The 18133-nt window shown below is 36.6% G+C and overlaps 1 protein-coding gene across 1 annotated transcript in view; it reads left to right on the forward strand.

The window, feature by feature from the left end:
* LOC126292244 (lysosomal-associated transmembrane protein 4B-like) overlaps positions 1-17359 on the forward strand; it is a 201597-nt gene extending 184238 nt beyond the window's left edge. The window contains exons 5-6 of the mRNA XM_049986140.1: positions 4387-4543; positions 15649-17359. Coding sequence (XP_049842097.1) covers positions 4387-4543; positions 15649-15881 — 390 coding nt within the window. The 3' untranslated portion in view covers positions 15882-17359. The remainder of the gene's footprint in view (positions 1-4386; positions 4544-15648) is intronic.
* The last annotated feature ends 774 nt before the right edge of the window (positions 17360-18133 follow it).

The following is an 18133-nucleotide window of genomic DNA, read 5'->3' on the forward strand; positions in this document are numbered from 1 at the left end:
CTGGCTTGATTGCAGGAAACTTAAGGGGTGACACTGTCACAAGTGGTAAAATACCAGTGGTCACAGGTGTTAGACGGATGCCTTTTTTAGGATAGGGCAGGGGGATAGAAAACGAGTTTTAAGAGAGATTGGCAGACACACTCAGTTTGAGAAAACAGATGATCAGGAGTCAGATTTTAGCATACAGCCTCCATTTAAACAATGTTTAACAGAAAGTAATCAGAAACTGCCAATTCATCTTCACCAAAGCAGTTATAATCCCATTAGTATGCAGTTATCTTTATTACACCAGAACATTCCGGGGCTCAGAAATAAAGTTGATGAACTACTCATTTGTATCGATGAAATGAATTCATCTAACCAAATTGACATAATCTGCCTCTCTGAACATCAAGTGACCACTGGTATAGATATGTTAGGCATTTCAGGATTTAAGCTAGCTTCCTACTTCTGCAGAGTAGATATGGATGGAGGAGGAGTTGCCACTTTTATTAAAAACTGCCATAAATTCAAGAACATTGACATTAATAAATTCTGTTTAGAGCAGCATCTAGAAGCATGTGCAACAGAAGTAGAGTTCTTTAACAGATCCTATATAATAGTAACTATTTACCGAGCACCTGCAGGAAATTATAATTTATTCCTAAGTTATCTAGAAGCTCTTTTGGGTTATTTAACAGTAAGAAACAAAGAAATTTTGATTGCTGGTGACTTTAATACAGATTTTCTAATTCAATCATCCAATAAACATTTGCTGCAGTTAGTAATGTTGTCTTTCAATCTAACTCACACTGTAAACTTTCCAACTAGGATCACTAAATCCTCAAGGACAGCCATTGATAACATTTTTATAGACAAATCAAAGGAACAAAATCATACCATAAAACCTGTAATAAATGGACTGTCAGATCATGACATGCAGCTCCTTGTTTTAGATGTAAATTCTAAGCAGATTATCAAGACTACTAAATCTGAGTACAGGAGAGTATTCAATCAACCAAAAATTGTATGTTTTAGAAAACTGCTCAAAGATATGAACTGGAAAGATGTTTATAGTGCTCATGACATGAATGAAAAATATAACACATTCATGAACAATGTCAGTACCATGTTTGAAAACTGTTTTCCTCTAAAAGTTAATCAAATTAAACAGAAGTCTATAATAAAACCATGGATCACGCAAGGAATAAAGATTTCCTATAAGACAAAAAGGAAAATGTATCTGTCGACTAATAATAGCTCCAATGCTGATGATTCAGCTAAATACAAGGAATACTGTAAAATATTAAAAAAAGTAATTCAGACATCTAAACAAATACACTACGAGAAGAAGATAGAAATGTCAGGGAACAAAATAAAAACAATATGGGATATAGTGAAAGAGGAGACTGGTAGAACCAGTAAGGAACAGGGGCAAATAGCACTAAGGGTAGATGACACATAGTAACCAATGGTCATAGTGTGGCAAATATATTTAACAAGTACTTTATATCCATTACTGATAGAATGGGATTGTCAGGATCAGTAAATAATGCCCTTGAATAACTGAAACTAGCCTTTACAGATTCAGGTACATGAATATGTCACTCACTTCACCAAAAGAAATAATTTCCATAGTAAAATCTTTAAAAACAAAGCATTCTAGTGGTTACAATGAAATATCAACAAAGGTAATTAAGACATGTTCTTGTGAGTTTAGTACAATTCTAAGTTACTTGTGTAACAAGACAATTATAACTGGGACACTTCCTGACTGGCTGAATTATGCAGATGTTAAGCCTCTGTTCAAGAAAGGGGATAAAGAGATGCCATCAAACTACAGACCAATTTCACTTTTGCCAGCATTCTCAAAAATTTTAGATAAAGTGATGTACAGGCAGCTTCTCAACCATCTGACCACAAATAACATATTATCAAGAACACAGTTTGGATTTCTGAAGGGTTCTTATATCGAAAAGGCTATTTACACCTACAGTGAAAATGTACTTAATTCATTAAATAACAAGTTACAAGCAGCAGGTAGTTTCTGTGATTTGTCAAAGGCATTCGATTGTGTAAATCACAACATCCCTTTAAATAAATCATAATTCTATGGTGTCATGGGCAGTGCTGCAAAATGATTCAAGTCATACCTCGCTAACAGGAAACAAAGGGTGTCAGTGCAAGGGACTAGTGAATTAAGTCATCAGTCATCATCAGAATGGGAAGAAATTACATGTGGTGTCCCACAAGGATCCATCTAAGGGCCATTGCTTTTTCTTGTGCACATTAATGATCTCTCATCAGTTACAATGCCAGAAGCAGAGTTCGTTTTGTTTGCAGATGACACAAGTATTGCAATAAATAGTATGTCGAGTGTAGTTCTATAAATATCTGCTAATGATATTTTCATGGATATTAATAAATGGTTTAAAGCCAACTCATTGATATTAAACTTTGAAAAGAGTCACTACATGCAATTGAGAACCTGTAAGAGGTTTCCAACCAGCATATGCATAAAGTATGAAGAAGAGCAGATAGAAGAGGTTGACAGTCTTAAATTCCTGGGATTACAACTTGATCATAAATTCGGTTGGGAGGAGCACACCACAGAACTGCAGAAATGCCTTAACAAATCTGTATTTGCAATTCGAGTGTTAGCAGACTTAGGTGACATAAAAATGAAAAAGGCTTGCATACTTTGCCTACTTTCATTCCATAATTTCATATGGTATAATATTTTGGGGTAACTCTTCAAGTCAAACAAAAGTTTTCAGAGTCCAATAGTGTGTAATACATACTGTTTGTGGAGTAAACTCACAGACGTCTTGTAGAAACCTCTTCAAAGAACTGGGTATACTAACTACTGCCTCTCAGTATATTTTCTCCTTAATGAAATTTGTCCTAAATAATATATCTCTTTTTCCAACAAACAGCTCAGTTCATACATACAATACCAGGAACAAAACTGATCTGCACAAGGACTTAAAGCACTTACTTTAGTTTAAAAAGGAGTCCACTACTCAGGAACACTCATCTTCAATAATTTACCAGCAAACATAAAAAATTTAGTTACAAATAAAGATCAGTTTAAAAAGAGCCTGAAAGACTAGTGGCCAACTCCTTCTACTCCATTGACGAATTTTTTAATAGAAACAAATGATGTGTTGTATATATTTATAGTATTAGTATTGTTATTTCAGCTTAAAAAGGTGACATGTTCCACATCCACAAGGATCTCCTCAACATGGATCTATGGAACGAAAAACTAACCTAATCTAATCTAATCAGTCATTCCAATAATTGAAAATCTGGATAACTGAATCAGTATTCTTCTTAATATCACTTATCGCAGAAGTACCTACACTATAATTATCAGCTAACTGCCAGTTTCTCCTATTTTTAATGAATCAGTAATGTTTATTTAAACAATGGAAAATCCAGGATGGAATAATGACAATGTTATGAAGAGGATTGTTGTTACTCACCATATAGTGGAGATGCTGAGTCCCATATAGGCATAACAAAAAGACTATGAAACAAAGCATTTAGTCAAACAGATCTTCATCAGAATAGACAACATACCTACAAACACTCATGCAAATGTAACTCACATATACACGACCACAGTCTCCAGCTAGCTTCGGTAGCCAGAGACAGTGGTCGTGTATTTGTGACTTGATTTCTGCAAGTATGTGTGTGTACATTGCCCATTCTGATGAAGCCCTGTTTTGCTGAAACCTGTGTTTGACAATCTTTCTGTTGTGTGTATCTGTGACTCAGCACGTCCACTGTAAGGTGAGTAGCAACTATCCTTTTCATAATAATGTTTATTTTATCTCGAAGCGATATCACAACTCTCTTGTGCTCTGACATTTTTAATCACAGATACGACATTGCAGAACGATTGGCAACTGTCTAACTAAAAGAATAATGAAATGCTCATTGTGTGACTCAAACAGTAATGAAACACACAGGATAAAAGTTGCTTGGGATACAGCCCATTAGTTCCAGTTCTACTCATACATGTGTATGCACACATCATGGCTCATGGTTGACAATATGGATACCTGAGGACTCTGCTGTATTTTGAAGAGTGGGTGAAATGTAGCAATCAACTTTCATGCAGTTCAGTTTCTCATAAGTGACTTCTGTGAGGTATGACATACCTGAATAAAATTTTAGCTCTCTCTCTCACTTAACTGAAGCTATTATCTAAGCTAGAGGCTGTGTTACATGGATTAGCAAAGCTTCTTAAGGGGTTGTTAATTTTTGTCCATTGTACTTAAATTGTTGATTAATTACCCCAGTGAAGTCTGGTGCACAACATTTGCATTCTAAAGATTGTTTTGGGTAAATAAATTATTACTGAAGGCCATCTGAAATTATTATTTGTTTTCGTTCCAGGAACGTTATGGATTTGTTTTGCCATGGATGATCATAGAGACCCTGATCGTCTCTTCAAGCTCTGTAGTCATGGTGCAGGTCTCCTCAGCATTCCTGTCTGACAAAGAATTCTATGCAGCTGGTATTGTTGGCCTTCTATTCTGCTGTGCATTTGTGGGTGAGTATACCATGCTGCTGTAATTGCTAATTTGGAGATAATAAGTTTGATATTATTTGAATATTATAGCACAAGGGTGGTTTGATAAGACTGATGAAAAAGAAAGAAGAAATATTTGTTTTATAAGCAACTCACCTTACTTCTTGACATAGTCTTGTTTGAGAAATTTACACTTGATCCTCAAGCTTCCTCATCCCATCAGAAAGATAGGTTGTGTCAAACTCTGCAAAATACTCATTGATTTCAACTCTCACTTCCTCATAGATACAAGCCAAAGTCTCTCAAATTAAGGAATGGAAGAAGTCACTGGGGGGTGGGGGTAAGTCTGGTGAATAGCGTGGATGGGGAACCAATTTAAAGTCCAGTTCATGCAGTTTCGTCATTGCTATTGCTGGTGCGTGGGATGTTGCATTATCTTGGTAAAAGATCATTTTTTTCCTTGCTAACCTTGGTCTTTTTTCAACCAACGCAAATTTTAAAGGGTCCACCAGGGAGGCATAATAGTATCCTATTGTTGTTGTTGTGGTCTTCAGTCCAGAGACTGGTTTGATGCAGCTCTCCATGCTACTCGATCCTGTGCAAATTTCGTCGTCTCCCAGTACCTACTGCAACCTACATCCTCCTGAATCTGCTTAGTGTATTCATCTCTTGGTCTCCCTCTACAATTTTTACCCTCCATGTTTCCCTCCAATATTAAATTGGTGATCCCTTGATATCTCAGAATATGCCCTACCAACCGATCCCTTCTTCTAGTCAAGTTGTGCCACAAACTCCTCTTCTCCAATTCTATTCAATACCTCCTCATTAGTTATGTGATCTAACCATCTAATCTTCAGCATTCTTCTGTAACATCACATTTCGAAACCTTCTATTCTCTTCTTGTCTTTACTATTTATCGTCCACATTTCACTTCCAGTGTCCTATTATGGTTCCTTTTTGCAAGTAATCTATGAGAATCATTACTTGGGAATCCCAAAAAGCTGTGGCCCTTACCTTACCAGCTGACAAAGCGGTCTTTCTTTGGCACAATTTTTCTTGATTTGTCCATTATTTATTGACTGGTGTGTAATGGTAGATCCAGGTTTCATCACTGGACATAAATCGGCACAAAAAGTCTTTTAGATTGTGATTAAACATTGCCAGGCATTGTGCACAAATGTTGTGCTGGATGCACATACGGTGAACTGCTGCTCATATGCTGCAGCACCCATCTCAAACACAGCTTCTCCATAGCCATTTCTCCATGCAGGATATTAAGCACTTCTATACTTGACATGCCCACAGTCTCAGCAATCTCTCAAATTTTTATTTGATTTGATTTGTTATTGGTCCTGTAGATCATACAATTTGTACAGCAAATCATGTTAATATGAAAAATTATGTTAAGAAGGTATATAACGAGAGATGACAGTAGTGGTACATAACTTACATAGCAGAATACATACAGGATATACAGACAAAATATAAAAAAAAAGGTGGTGTGTGATGAGAGATGACAGTGGTGCATACTGCACATAGCAGAAAACATATAAGAGATACAGACAGAATATGAGTAACAAACAATAATTAAATTATCTTACTAAGTAGAAATATCTACAAGTGAATATACAGATTAGCAGAATACATATATGAGATTCAGACAGAAAATGAGTAACAAACAATTATTAAATTATCTTACTAAGTAGAAATATCTACAAGTGAATATACACTTATTACAAGTAATTAAAATATTGTGTTACATAGTTCACATAGCAGAATATATAGATACAGACAGAATATAGATAAGATACAATAATTAAATTATCTTACTAAGTAGAAACATCTACAACTGAATAAACAGCTTATTGCAAGTAATTAAAATTTTGTTTCAAGAAATTCAAGTGCGGAATAGAAACAGTGATTTAGTAGCAATTCCTTTAATTTAGTTCTCATTATTTTGGTGTTTTTGCTTGTTTTTTATGCCTGTTGGGAGGTGGTTGTATATTTTAATGCCCATACATTTAACTCTATTCGCATATAATTTTGTGTTGTGGGCTATAATTTGTAACTGTGTTTTGTTTCTGGTGTCACGTGTGTGGCGGTCTGCATTTCGGTCGAGGGCGTCCAAGTGCTGTACTGTATAACAAGCTAGTTCCAATATATACAGACATGGCAGTGGCAGGATTTTTTGCTGTTGAAATAGTGGTTTACAGTGTTCAGTTCTTTTTTTACATTTCATTATTCTTACTACTTGTTTTAGTAACTTGAAAATTGTGAGAGAATCGGAGCTCTTTCCCCAGAAGATTAGGCCATAGCTCAAGACAGACTCAAACAGGGCTTGGTACACCAGCTTCAAGGTATCTACACTGGCTGTGTCTTTTAATGATCGTAAGACATAGCAGGTTTTACTAAGTTTTTGTGACAATGCCTCAATATGTGGTTTCCAGTTTAGTGTGTTACTGATGGTAAGTCCAAGAAATTTGGTGTCCTGCCTGTACGTAATGTCATCTTTGCCGATAACTATAACTGTATTGAAGGGGGTTAGATTTTGTCTAGTATGGAAGTTCGTACTTACAGTTTTTTGAGTATTTATGAGTAGTCTATTTGCTTCAAACCACGATTGTAAATGACAAGTAGTTTCATTAACTGCATGTTGCACTGTGTCACCTCTACTGGTTATCGGGATATTTGTGTCGCCTGCATACAGAAAGGAGCTGGCATTTGGTATGTGTTCTGGGTGATCATTTATGAACAGTATGAAAAGAATAGGGCCAAGGACAGATCCCCGAGGGACACCATTTTTTGTATGTAGTATATCTGACCTGCAGTGCCTGAATGTCTCTGATTTTCTTATTTCTATGTATTGCTTTCTTTGACTAAGGTAGCTATGGAACCAATCGTGGGCTACATCTCTAATCCCATACTCATGGAGTTTGGTAGTCTTGTGTTACCACATCATGGATTTTGTCAATGGTTTCCTCTATGGTGACTTCAGTTGGATGGCGGGAGTGCACTTAGTCTTTGGTGTTTGTCCAATGATGTTTAAATTCATTAATCTAAAAGTAAATAGTCTTCAATGATGGTGCAGAGTCTGCATGAACCTCATGCAATTTGGGTTTTATTCATGTGGCAGTCTACCCCTTCAAATTAAAAAGTTTAGAAACATAACAAAACTTTGTTTTCTCTATTTTCACTCACAGTTGACCACTGACCAATCCAGACAGCTTTTGACAGTCAGCTATATGCTGTACATTGTTGAAATTTTAATATGATACTTGGAATAATGAAGCTTATGAACCCTGATGGCACAACAAAACAATTCTACTCTTTGATGGAAATTTACCAGACTTATCAAACTACCGTTGTATTTATGAAAATTGCAGCTATCCATCAGATTCTGAAAATTTTATTGTTATATTTCTGAAAATTACCACACTATCACTCCAGTATCACTTGCATTAAAAAAAAAAAAAAAAAAAAAAAAAAAAAAAAAAAAAAAAAAAAAAAACAAGGGTACTTCATCGAAGAATGGAAGAGGAATACTGAAAATAAATTAGAAGAGAAGCAGTTCAGTTTTAGAAGCAAGGGTACTTGAGAAGTGGACTTGGTAGTAATACTAATAATATTATTTATTCTATCCCACAATTCTATGCAGTAATTTACAGCCTTGCAGCATCGTGTATTTTTTATTTCATATACTTGGAAGCAGTAAAGGAAACAAAAGAAAAATTCGGAGTAGGCATTAAAGTCCATGGAGAAGAAATAAAAATGTTGAGGTTCACCGATGACATTGTAATTCTGTCAGAGAGAGCAAAGGACTTGCAAGAGCAGTTGAACGGAATGGACAGTGTCTTGAAAGGAGGATATAAGATGAACATCAACAAAAGCAAAACGAGGATAATGGAATGTAGTCGAATTAAGTCGGGTGATGCTGAGGGAATTAGATTAGGAAATGAGACACTTAAAGTAGTAAAGGAGTTTTGCTATTTGGGGAGCAAAATAACTGATGATGGTCGAAGAAGAGAGGATATAAAATGTAGACTGGCAATGGCTAGGAAAGCGTTTGTGAAGAATAGAAATTTGTTAACATCGAGTATTGATTTAAGTGTCAGGAAGTCTTTTCTGAAAGTATTTAGCCATGTATGGAAGTGAAACATGGACGATAAATAGTTTGGACAAGAAGATAATAGAAGCTTTCAAAATGTGGTGCTACAGAAGAATGCTGAAGATTAGGTGGGTAGATCGCATTACTAATGAGGAGGTATTGAATAGAATTGGGGAGAAGAGGAGTTTCTGGCTCAACTTGACTAGATGAAGGGATCGGTTGGTAGGACATGTTCTGAGGCATCAAGGGATCACAAATTTAGCAGTGGAGGGCATCGTGAAGGGTAAAAATCGTAGAGGGAGACCAAGAGATGAATACACTAAGCAGATTCAGAAGGATGTAGGTTGCAGTAAATACTGGGAGCTGAAGAAGCTTGCACAGGATAGAGTAGCATGGAGAGCTGCATCAAACCAGTCTCAGGACTGAAGATGACAATAACAACATACTTGGAATGTGCCTGGCATTATCACATCTCACCCAACTGGTACACGATCGATTATTTCATTGTTGATGATGTGATTCAGCATTTAAGCATACTTTTTGATGAAATTTGCCTGAGTTCATTATCAGAAATTTTGAGACAAGGTATAGAGACTGTAACCACAAATAGGTACCTGACATAGTAATTTGGTTTAACTTTTTCATATATTCATATCAGATATGTTCAGAGGAGTGATGTGCATAAGAAGGACTTTCAACAACTGGTACATGACTGTCCTAACATGGGTCCAACTACAAGCCTTAAATAACATTTTAACAATACAATACATAGTGTTTCATTGTTGGAAACATAAATTTTATGAAATTGCACGCAATAATTTATGAGTTTGCCAAAAATCAAGTAGAAATTAAGTAACATACAACTCCAATGTTCTGTGCTAATTATCTCATTAGTCATACAAATAAATTACAGTAAAATTTTATAAGATTACATTTGTCAGAAATGATGCATGTTAATTTTAAAAGTGCTGGTAAATTATAATGTGTAAAACAACTCTAATAATAATTTGTAATATTCGTGCAAGATACAATGCACAGAACAATTCCTCTTCCAGCTACTTAGTAGAAGAATACTGGGCTTAAGAAACCAACCATTTATGCTGTTTCTTAAAATGTTTCCGGCACATATGTAACTGATGTATCTTAAAGGGCCAAACTTCAACTTTAGTTCTTTGATAGATTACAAATTTTAAAATAATGATGACAGAAAGTACATAATAATCTTCCCAAGAAAAAAGTGAGAGTTGAGTTTTTGAACAATTTATTCCTCTTGAGATCCCAAAATTTCTTGCTCACTCAACAAATATTATATATTTGTATCAGAATTATAGCAAACTGCAAAACCTAATGAGCAGATGCACAACATTATATCAGTGCGATGGAATTGGTTCAGTCATTCATGACAGTAGCTGTTACGTTCACTGATGTTTCTTTCAAAACAATTCTAGAAATAGACAACAGAATGCAGCAGCAGTCAAAGGGCTGGTTCTGAGATGTGCATACATCGTTCTCTTATGAAACGAGTCCAGTTTTTGAATGGTAGGTGGCTCACACAACAAGAAAATTGCTACCCGACCTATATTTGGGCATGGTCTTTTTAACACAAAGTTATGGCTCAAGCTTGGTCTCCAAAGTGTTAAATATTGGAAATGTTTATATCCTTACAATGACTACATGTTTTCATCATCAATGAATTTCATAGTGGTATTAATTGTTTGATCAGAAATTACTTAAATGTAACTTGTTATAAACATATCATCATTACTGTAAGGAAATCACAAACACAAATTACTTCAAAAAGTTGCCTACTAGAAATTTTTACAATGCACAATACAGTTATCATTTCTCATGTTGACATGGTATCAGTGTATTTGGAATATGTGGCTGCAGTTTGTCATGTTACATACTGTTGTATTTTTTTATATAATTTATGTGCATATGATTGTCTTGTTATTTAAATTTTCTTCTCTGTTTTTGCATGAATTATGTAGTGACTTGTTATACCACGGAAGTATGCTCTAGTGAAAGTTTGCCTCTTATGAAGATAATATGTTAGCACCACACCACGACTGTCCCAAAAAACACACAGAATCACCTTGCCCGATGACATTTGGGTCTTTGTCATTTTCAGCAGTGGTGGAGCTACATGTTTCCATTGCTTGCTTTGTTCCTTTGTGTCTGAGTAATAGTAATACACCCAGGGTTCATCCACAGAGGTGAGGTTGCTAAAGAAGTCATCTGGATTGGTCTGACGCATCTGCAACAAAGCACCTAGTGCTTCGTTTCAGTGGGCCTTTCTAATGGGGGTGAGTGGTTGTGGAACCCAGTGGACTGCAACCTTCATCATGTTCAAAAATATATTGAAGCAGTTGAAAATTGATCTGTGACACTCACTTTTGTCATTACTGCCCTGACTGTGATGAGCTGCTCCTCAGGCACTAGGGCCTCCAATCTTCTTGTGATATCTGCCTGTTCAGAGAGAGGTGGCCTGGCACTTTGTTCATTCAGACTTGTTTGACCACACTAGAACTGTCAATGCCACCTAATTATTGTGCCTTGTGATGGTGTATTGTTGCCACACACAGCCAAAGACTCAGTATGGATTGTTACACTGTTATTCCCCTTCAAAGACAGAAACAGAAGTCCCCACAATACTCCACTTTACCAATGGGCTGCACCATTGTGTTTTGGCTCATCTACTAGCATGGTGTGGTATTGTGGAGTGACAGAAGGAAGCAAAAACATCCTTGAATAAAAGGTTCTCATAAGTGCAAGCCCCAAAAACATTGCTGGCGCAGTAGTGAGTATGAACGCAGATCTTTGCTCTGTTTCTCGATGGGCACAGAACATAGGTCTGAAACTAAACCCCAAGAAATCCCAGGTCATACTTATATCTCATCCAAAGTTAATCAGCCAGTACTTTCGCGAAACAGTCCCTAAAATACTCCTCAATGTTACCCAACTACCATACCAAAAAACAGTACAAGACCTTGGAATAATCTTGGATGAACACCTAAACTGGGAAGAACAAACAGTCACAGCTTGCCGTAAATTGCTCTCCTCCCTACATGCAATTCAAAAACTTAGAAAAATATTTCCAACCCATGTTAAACAAAAATTAGTCCAAACACTAGTCTTGCCTAATCTTTACTACTGCGATGTAGTTCAACACGGCACAAATAGTGAAAATTCTAGATGCCTCGAGCTAGTGATGAATGCTTGCATTAGATACATGTGCAATATTCGGTTGTATGATCATATCAGTCCTTCATACTCCCAGCTAGGTTGGATACGTCCACATAAGGCACGCGATCTCCACACGATGTGCTTACTTCATCGATTTCTTAGCCACTGGTGCCCCCAATACTTATCTTCTCACATTAAACGCCTATCGTCATTCCACAATCGCAACACCAGATCGGATACGTTTATCATCTTGGCTGTACCTTTACATAACACAAAATCTTTCTCCGTGTCATTCTCCATCTCAGCCATACGACTATGGAACGCGCTCCCCTGTGATCTGCGTCTTATCCAGAACTACTCAACATTCAAGAGGGAACTCAAAACTTACATATTAGGGACGGTATAGCCATCATTGTTGTGCCCCTCCCATCTCTTTCTTTCTCCTCTCCATCACAGCTTCGAATTTTACCATTCTATTTCTCTTCCTCTAACCTATCTACCTCTTATATATCTCTTTCACCTCATTCTATCGTCTTATGTCTCTGCTCGATGAGAATAACTCACAAGCTGCAAGAACATAACGAGAAAATTCCCAACTAGCAATGGGACTGACATTCACAAAAGAAAAGTATGTTTACTTTCATATACATAGTCATTACTATTATTATTATTATTATTATTATTATTATTATTATTATTCTTGATTGTTATAATTATTTTTTATTGTTATAATTATCATTGTACTGCTGTTATAATCTTTTTTTTTTTTGTTTAACATCAATACTGCATAATACGTTATATGTCCTTAATGTTATGTAGAAACTGTAACTCGTTCAATCAGAGTATGCCTGGTTAGGTGTAAGAGAGGGCCTGAAGGCCCTAATCTTGCCAGGTAAAATAAATGCATAAATAAATAAATAAATAAATACTTGCCACATCAAATATTATTTTTTGAGGTGATAATTAGAAAATATTATGAATGTCTGATATGTGATGAGTTGTTACCTTTAATCTTTCTATTATTTATTATAAACAGATAACCAACATGTGGATCACAACTTTTTATTTATCAACAATCAGTTTCAATTTGCACTGCAGATCATCTTCAGGCCTACAGTGTAGAAAAAAGGCAATAATTATGTTACAGAAGTGTCACATTATGAACATGTCTCTCTTGGATAATAAAAGTAAGGAAGACTATTATGAATACACATATACCTGGCACTGCAAAGTGCAGTTTGTTAATGTCATGTGAAAATAACATAAGGAACAGGGATATCATGAGGAAAAATTTTTTGCAGTCACATGACATGTATGTATGAGGTCTATTCAAAAAATTCCAGAACTTTGTCCACAAAATTTTTCTACGTTTACCTATTACGTATTCCACATGATCTCCTTTGAAATACTCTCTTCCACAGTTGATACACGACTCCCAATGCCATTTCCACTTATGGAAGCAGTCTTGGTATGCCTCTTGCTGGATAACACAAAACGCTATCTGAGAATTTTCTTTCATCTCATCTACAGTTGAAAATCTTCATCCTTTAATGGGGTTTTCAACTTTGGAAATAAATAAAAGTCCTCAGGGGCCAGGTCTGGAGAGTATGGTGGATGAGGCAGCACAGTGATTTCATTTTTTGGGCAATAGTTACGCACCAGAAGGCATGAATGTGTGGATGCATTATCACGATGCAAATGCTGTGGATTGTCTTATGACATTTCATGCTGTTTCCTTCTCACATTTTCTCGCAGGTGTCACAACACATCCTGATAGTACAAGCAATTGACAGTTTGTCCCTGTGGCAGGAATTCAGGAATAACAATCCTTCACAGTCAAAGAAACCTATCAGCACACGGCTTTGACATTTGACCTGGCCTGACGAGCTATTTTTGGTCTCGGGGGAACCTTTCCAGCACGTTGTGAAGAACTGAACATTGCTCTCAACATCATAACTATAGACCCGGGTCTCATCACCAGTTATGGTTCTTATAAGAAAAATCTCTTTCTCATTTGTGTGATCCAAAAGCTCTTCACAGATTGTTTCAAGGCAAAGGTCAGGTGAGAGTTCAGCGGAGAGAAAAGTGGAGGTCTATTGTGTTTTCCGATGAAAGCTGGTTCTGCCTCGGTGCCAGTGATGGCTGTATATCAGCAAGCTAGACACACTGGACCTACACTTGGAGCTACTCTTGTGGTTATCCCATGCACCCTGACTGCAAATTTGTACATCAATCTGTTGCGCTGCAGTCATGAGCAGCATTCCAGGGGGTGTTTTCCAACAGGATAATACTCACCCACATACCACTGTTGTAACCCAGTGTTCTTTACAGAGTGTCGACATGTTGCCTCGGATTGCTCGATCACCAGATCTGTCTCGAATTGAGCACATATAGGGCATAATCGGATGATAACTTCAGTATTGTCCACAACCAGTATTAACCACCCTTGTACTGACCAACCAGTCCACCTCTGGTAGCTGAGAGGTCAGCGTGACGGAATATCAAACCAAGGGCCCGGGTTCGATTCCTGGCTGGGTCGGAGATTTTCTCCGCTCAGGGACTGGGTGTTGTGTTGTCCTAATCATCATCATTTCATCCCCATCGACGTGCAAGTCGCTGAAGTGGCGTCAAATCGAAAGACTTGCACCAGGCGTACGGTCTACCCGACGGGAGGCCCTCGTCACATGACATTTCCATTTCCACTGACCAACCAGATGAGACAGGCACAAGCTGACATCCAGCAACTGAAGGACACAATGCGTGCATATTCTCACGCTTGCATTCCACAGACAGTTACACTGATTGTTAATACACTGGCATATCACATTTGCAATAGCTTATCTCTTTGTTACATTAATGTGTGATCTTGCAGTGAAAATCCCTTAAATATGTTACTTAGGCAAATGTATTCCAAAAATGTCATTACTCTACATTAACAATTTTTGGGGGTTGCTGTTTTTTTCCATCAGTGTATGATGAAGACATTTCTTTGCATAACTAGTGTGGTGTGCGTACTGTAAGACCTTTGGTATACACACCATCAGATTATTTGACTTGTCGCTCTAACAAAGTAGGCGAGTGTCAGCAATATGTCTCTTGGTCTTATCGTGGCGTGTTTATCTTCTGCCGTTAGGATAGATGATAGAAATGCCAATTGCATGCTTAGAGTAGCATATTGTCGGTAACCACCTTTAAACAGAACCTGATTAATTTTCACACACATTTATTAAAATAATAAAAAGCATAGACAACACGTAACTTGATTCTGGATGCTGTTTACAATTGACAATCTGAAGTTCCTTTGGTCTTGGTATGTTAATCTTATTCTCACATATCTGTGATACTTGACAAAATGTCTATACATTTCTTTTCATGGCTATGTACAGGAATATGATAATCTTATTAGGTGCAGACTGAAACTTGACTATAGACTGGTACAGACAAATGCAGATTGATGCAGACTGGTACGGACTAATGCAGACTGACTAATCGGAGGTCTGTACACTCGTTATAATACCTCAAGCATTCAGGTATCACTGCGCGAGTGTGATCCATGAGGAGAAAAGGTTCTACGTTAGCAGCAATCTCATTGGCTGTATTACGTATTAATACGCGGATCAGCGGAAGCAGAATTTGGTCCGTCTCTAAGACGGCGCCATCTCGTAGTGCGGAGACGGACGAGGAAAGTTGTGTACGTGCTGACTACGTGGAACTATGTACACAACAACTAGCTAACTAATATCCTTGTTGAATGAAGAAGTCTAATCATCCATTGCTATTAACCAAGACCTAGAGAGAATTTTGCTTTCTGACCTATTTTCTATTTTGTTTTCAGTGGTCAATGGATATCTCATTCTGGTGGTGTACAGCTTCTACAGAAGCCTCCGAATTCAGCTCAGCTCCAAGCAACTGCTCATCAATGAGGAGGCACCTGAGGAGAAGGAGAAGGAGCAGGAAAAGGAACAGGAGAAAGAAAAACCCAAAACAGGTCTGGACGCCGTCGTCTTCACCAGGCCAGTTCTTCACCTTGGCGGCAAGGACAACTACTCCTCACTCAGTGAGGCCTAGATTTTGCAACAAGATTGATGTCCCAGCTTGTTTGCTCTGCTACTTCCAAACTTAATAATTTGCTGGGAAAAAATAACAGATAATTTTATGTACATTGAAGTCGCTTGTTAGCTGCAGGAGGGGGAAAAAATACTGAAATTAAGATCACTACAAGCTACTTCAAATGAAACCTAAGAAATTACAGGGGTGTCTGCATTGTTTTTAGGGAATTATCTGACTGCATTGCTGGCATGTTCACCTGGAGAGCATTGCTGTTTAAACCTGTTTGTCGTTTAGAAGATATATGTCAATTCAGCGTATGCTTTATCACTGTAACATTGCTGTCATGGTATAAAAATTTAACAATATAAATATCAGGAAATACTCCATAGACTTCCAAAAATCAGTTTAAAAAAAAGAGACTTTGTGAGTAACATATAGGTGTGTATGAGTTTGCTAAACATTCCATTTCAGTGCAAGACCTGTCTCACTGGAAATAATTATTAATTCCTACACACCAATTTTGTGAGTAAAAATGACTTATGTATTTTTTTTTTATCACTGACTTGGCAAGAGTTCTTAGACAATGTTGTTTTGACCAGCCCAATAAAGTGACTCCTGTATGTCACCGGGTTTTGAAATTACTTACACATCAACATTCACTCCGCAGTCTTAGGCATAAAATAGTGTACAGGATTGCTGGGGGCTATAAATGTGTTGGTTGTTGATTTTTACACGAGTCAGTCGTTCTTACTGAATTATATTACTAAAATCCTGGGAGATACTGCCATGTGGAAAATAGTGGAGAGTACTATTTTGGAAAATTTAATCCTAGAAACTTTCACAGCAGAATGTTTCACAGCGTATTGGGAATTATCAGTAGGTGTGCAAAACAATATTATTTATGTATGACTTACCCTTATTGCGTTGGCAATGGGCACTTTCTCCACTGAGAAAAAGTTTGAGCTGACCAACTCATATTTAGGAGTGGTCTCCAGATAACAAACTAATTTTTTCTCATACATCTGCTATGTTTTCTATTTTTGTAAGTGTTTTGTGTATTATTGCTCCCAGTAATAAATATGAAGATAATGTAGTGAACATTCTCACAAGAAATTCCAGTATTTAAATATAGTTTGTTACATTAGCCTCTACTAAAGAATTTCATTAATATTTCATAACTCTGATAAACCAAAGTCTGGTTCATAGTATTACCGCAGAGCTTTGCACAGCTTGTACTACAGCTTTTAGTTTTTTTTCTTTTTTTTTGTGGGGCAATCTTTACTGAAGAATGTTGGTGCACTTGCAATTATTTTAATTTTTAGAAATATGACTCTCAACTTAATAAGTACATGTATTACATACATAATATATGCAAAGAATAAATGCCAAGTATTTTTGTAATATTGTATTGTTACAAGCTTACATTTTCTTCACCAATTGTATGTAGTTTGTTGTGATGTATCTCTCTTAATTAAATACATTATTTTTTTGTTCTACACATACTCCATATTACTTTATTGAAAAGGTGTTCAATTTTCTTGTATGCAAAGTATGAAGCCAGGCAACCATGCCATTATAAAATGTAATCATAGTTTTATAAATTACTCTTAACAGTATAACTAACTATCACGTCAACTTCTGCTGACTAAGTTCTGAGTGGAATCCATACATGGAAAGGGTAAAGATCGCCACTTGTTCTTTATTAGAAGTATTACAAGGGCCATACTGAAAGTTTTTATTTTTGTTTTTCAGACAAACCAAGTACATCATCTTAATCTACATACTTTCTATCACTGTTTACAGTTTTGTACCTCAGTCGGTAAAAATGGAAGCCTTATAGCATCACATTGTTGTCTGTCTGACTGACTGATTAAAATACTTTCCCCCAGGAACCGGTAGACTTATCAAGTTGAAATTTATGTGATATGTAAAGATTTATGGTCCTTGGTGGTATAATACACTTTAGCATCTGAGCTAGTGCAATCAAAATATATGGTCATTTATGTCACATAAAGATTCACTAATCAAACCCTGCATGGTACATTCCATTGTTCTAGACTCTTGAAATTTGCCCAGAAGCAAGGTTTCACAGTAGGAACAAAGGAAAACCATCTGAAATTGTTAATTTGTAATTATATTGTCATTTTTATGCAATTTTCTTTCTGTCCCACTCCATCTGTTAAGACCCTCTTTCTCAGGATATATTGAGTTAAAATTTATTTCACATACTGAGGTTTATATTGCTTCAGTTGTGTAAAAAAATTTGTGTT

The sequence above is a fragment of the Schistocerca gregaria genome, chromosome 9 (assembly GCF_023897955.1).
Source record: "Schistocerca gregaria isolate iqSchGreg1 chromosome 9, iqSchGreg1.2, whole genome shotgun sequence".
NCBI lineage: Eukaryota > Metazoa > Arthropoda > Insecta > Orthoptera > Acrididae > Schistocerca > Schistocerca gregaria.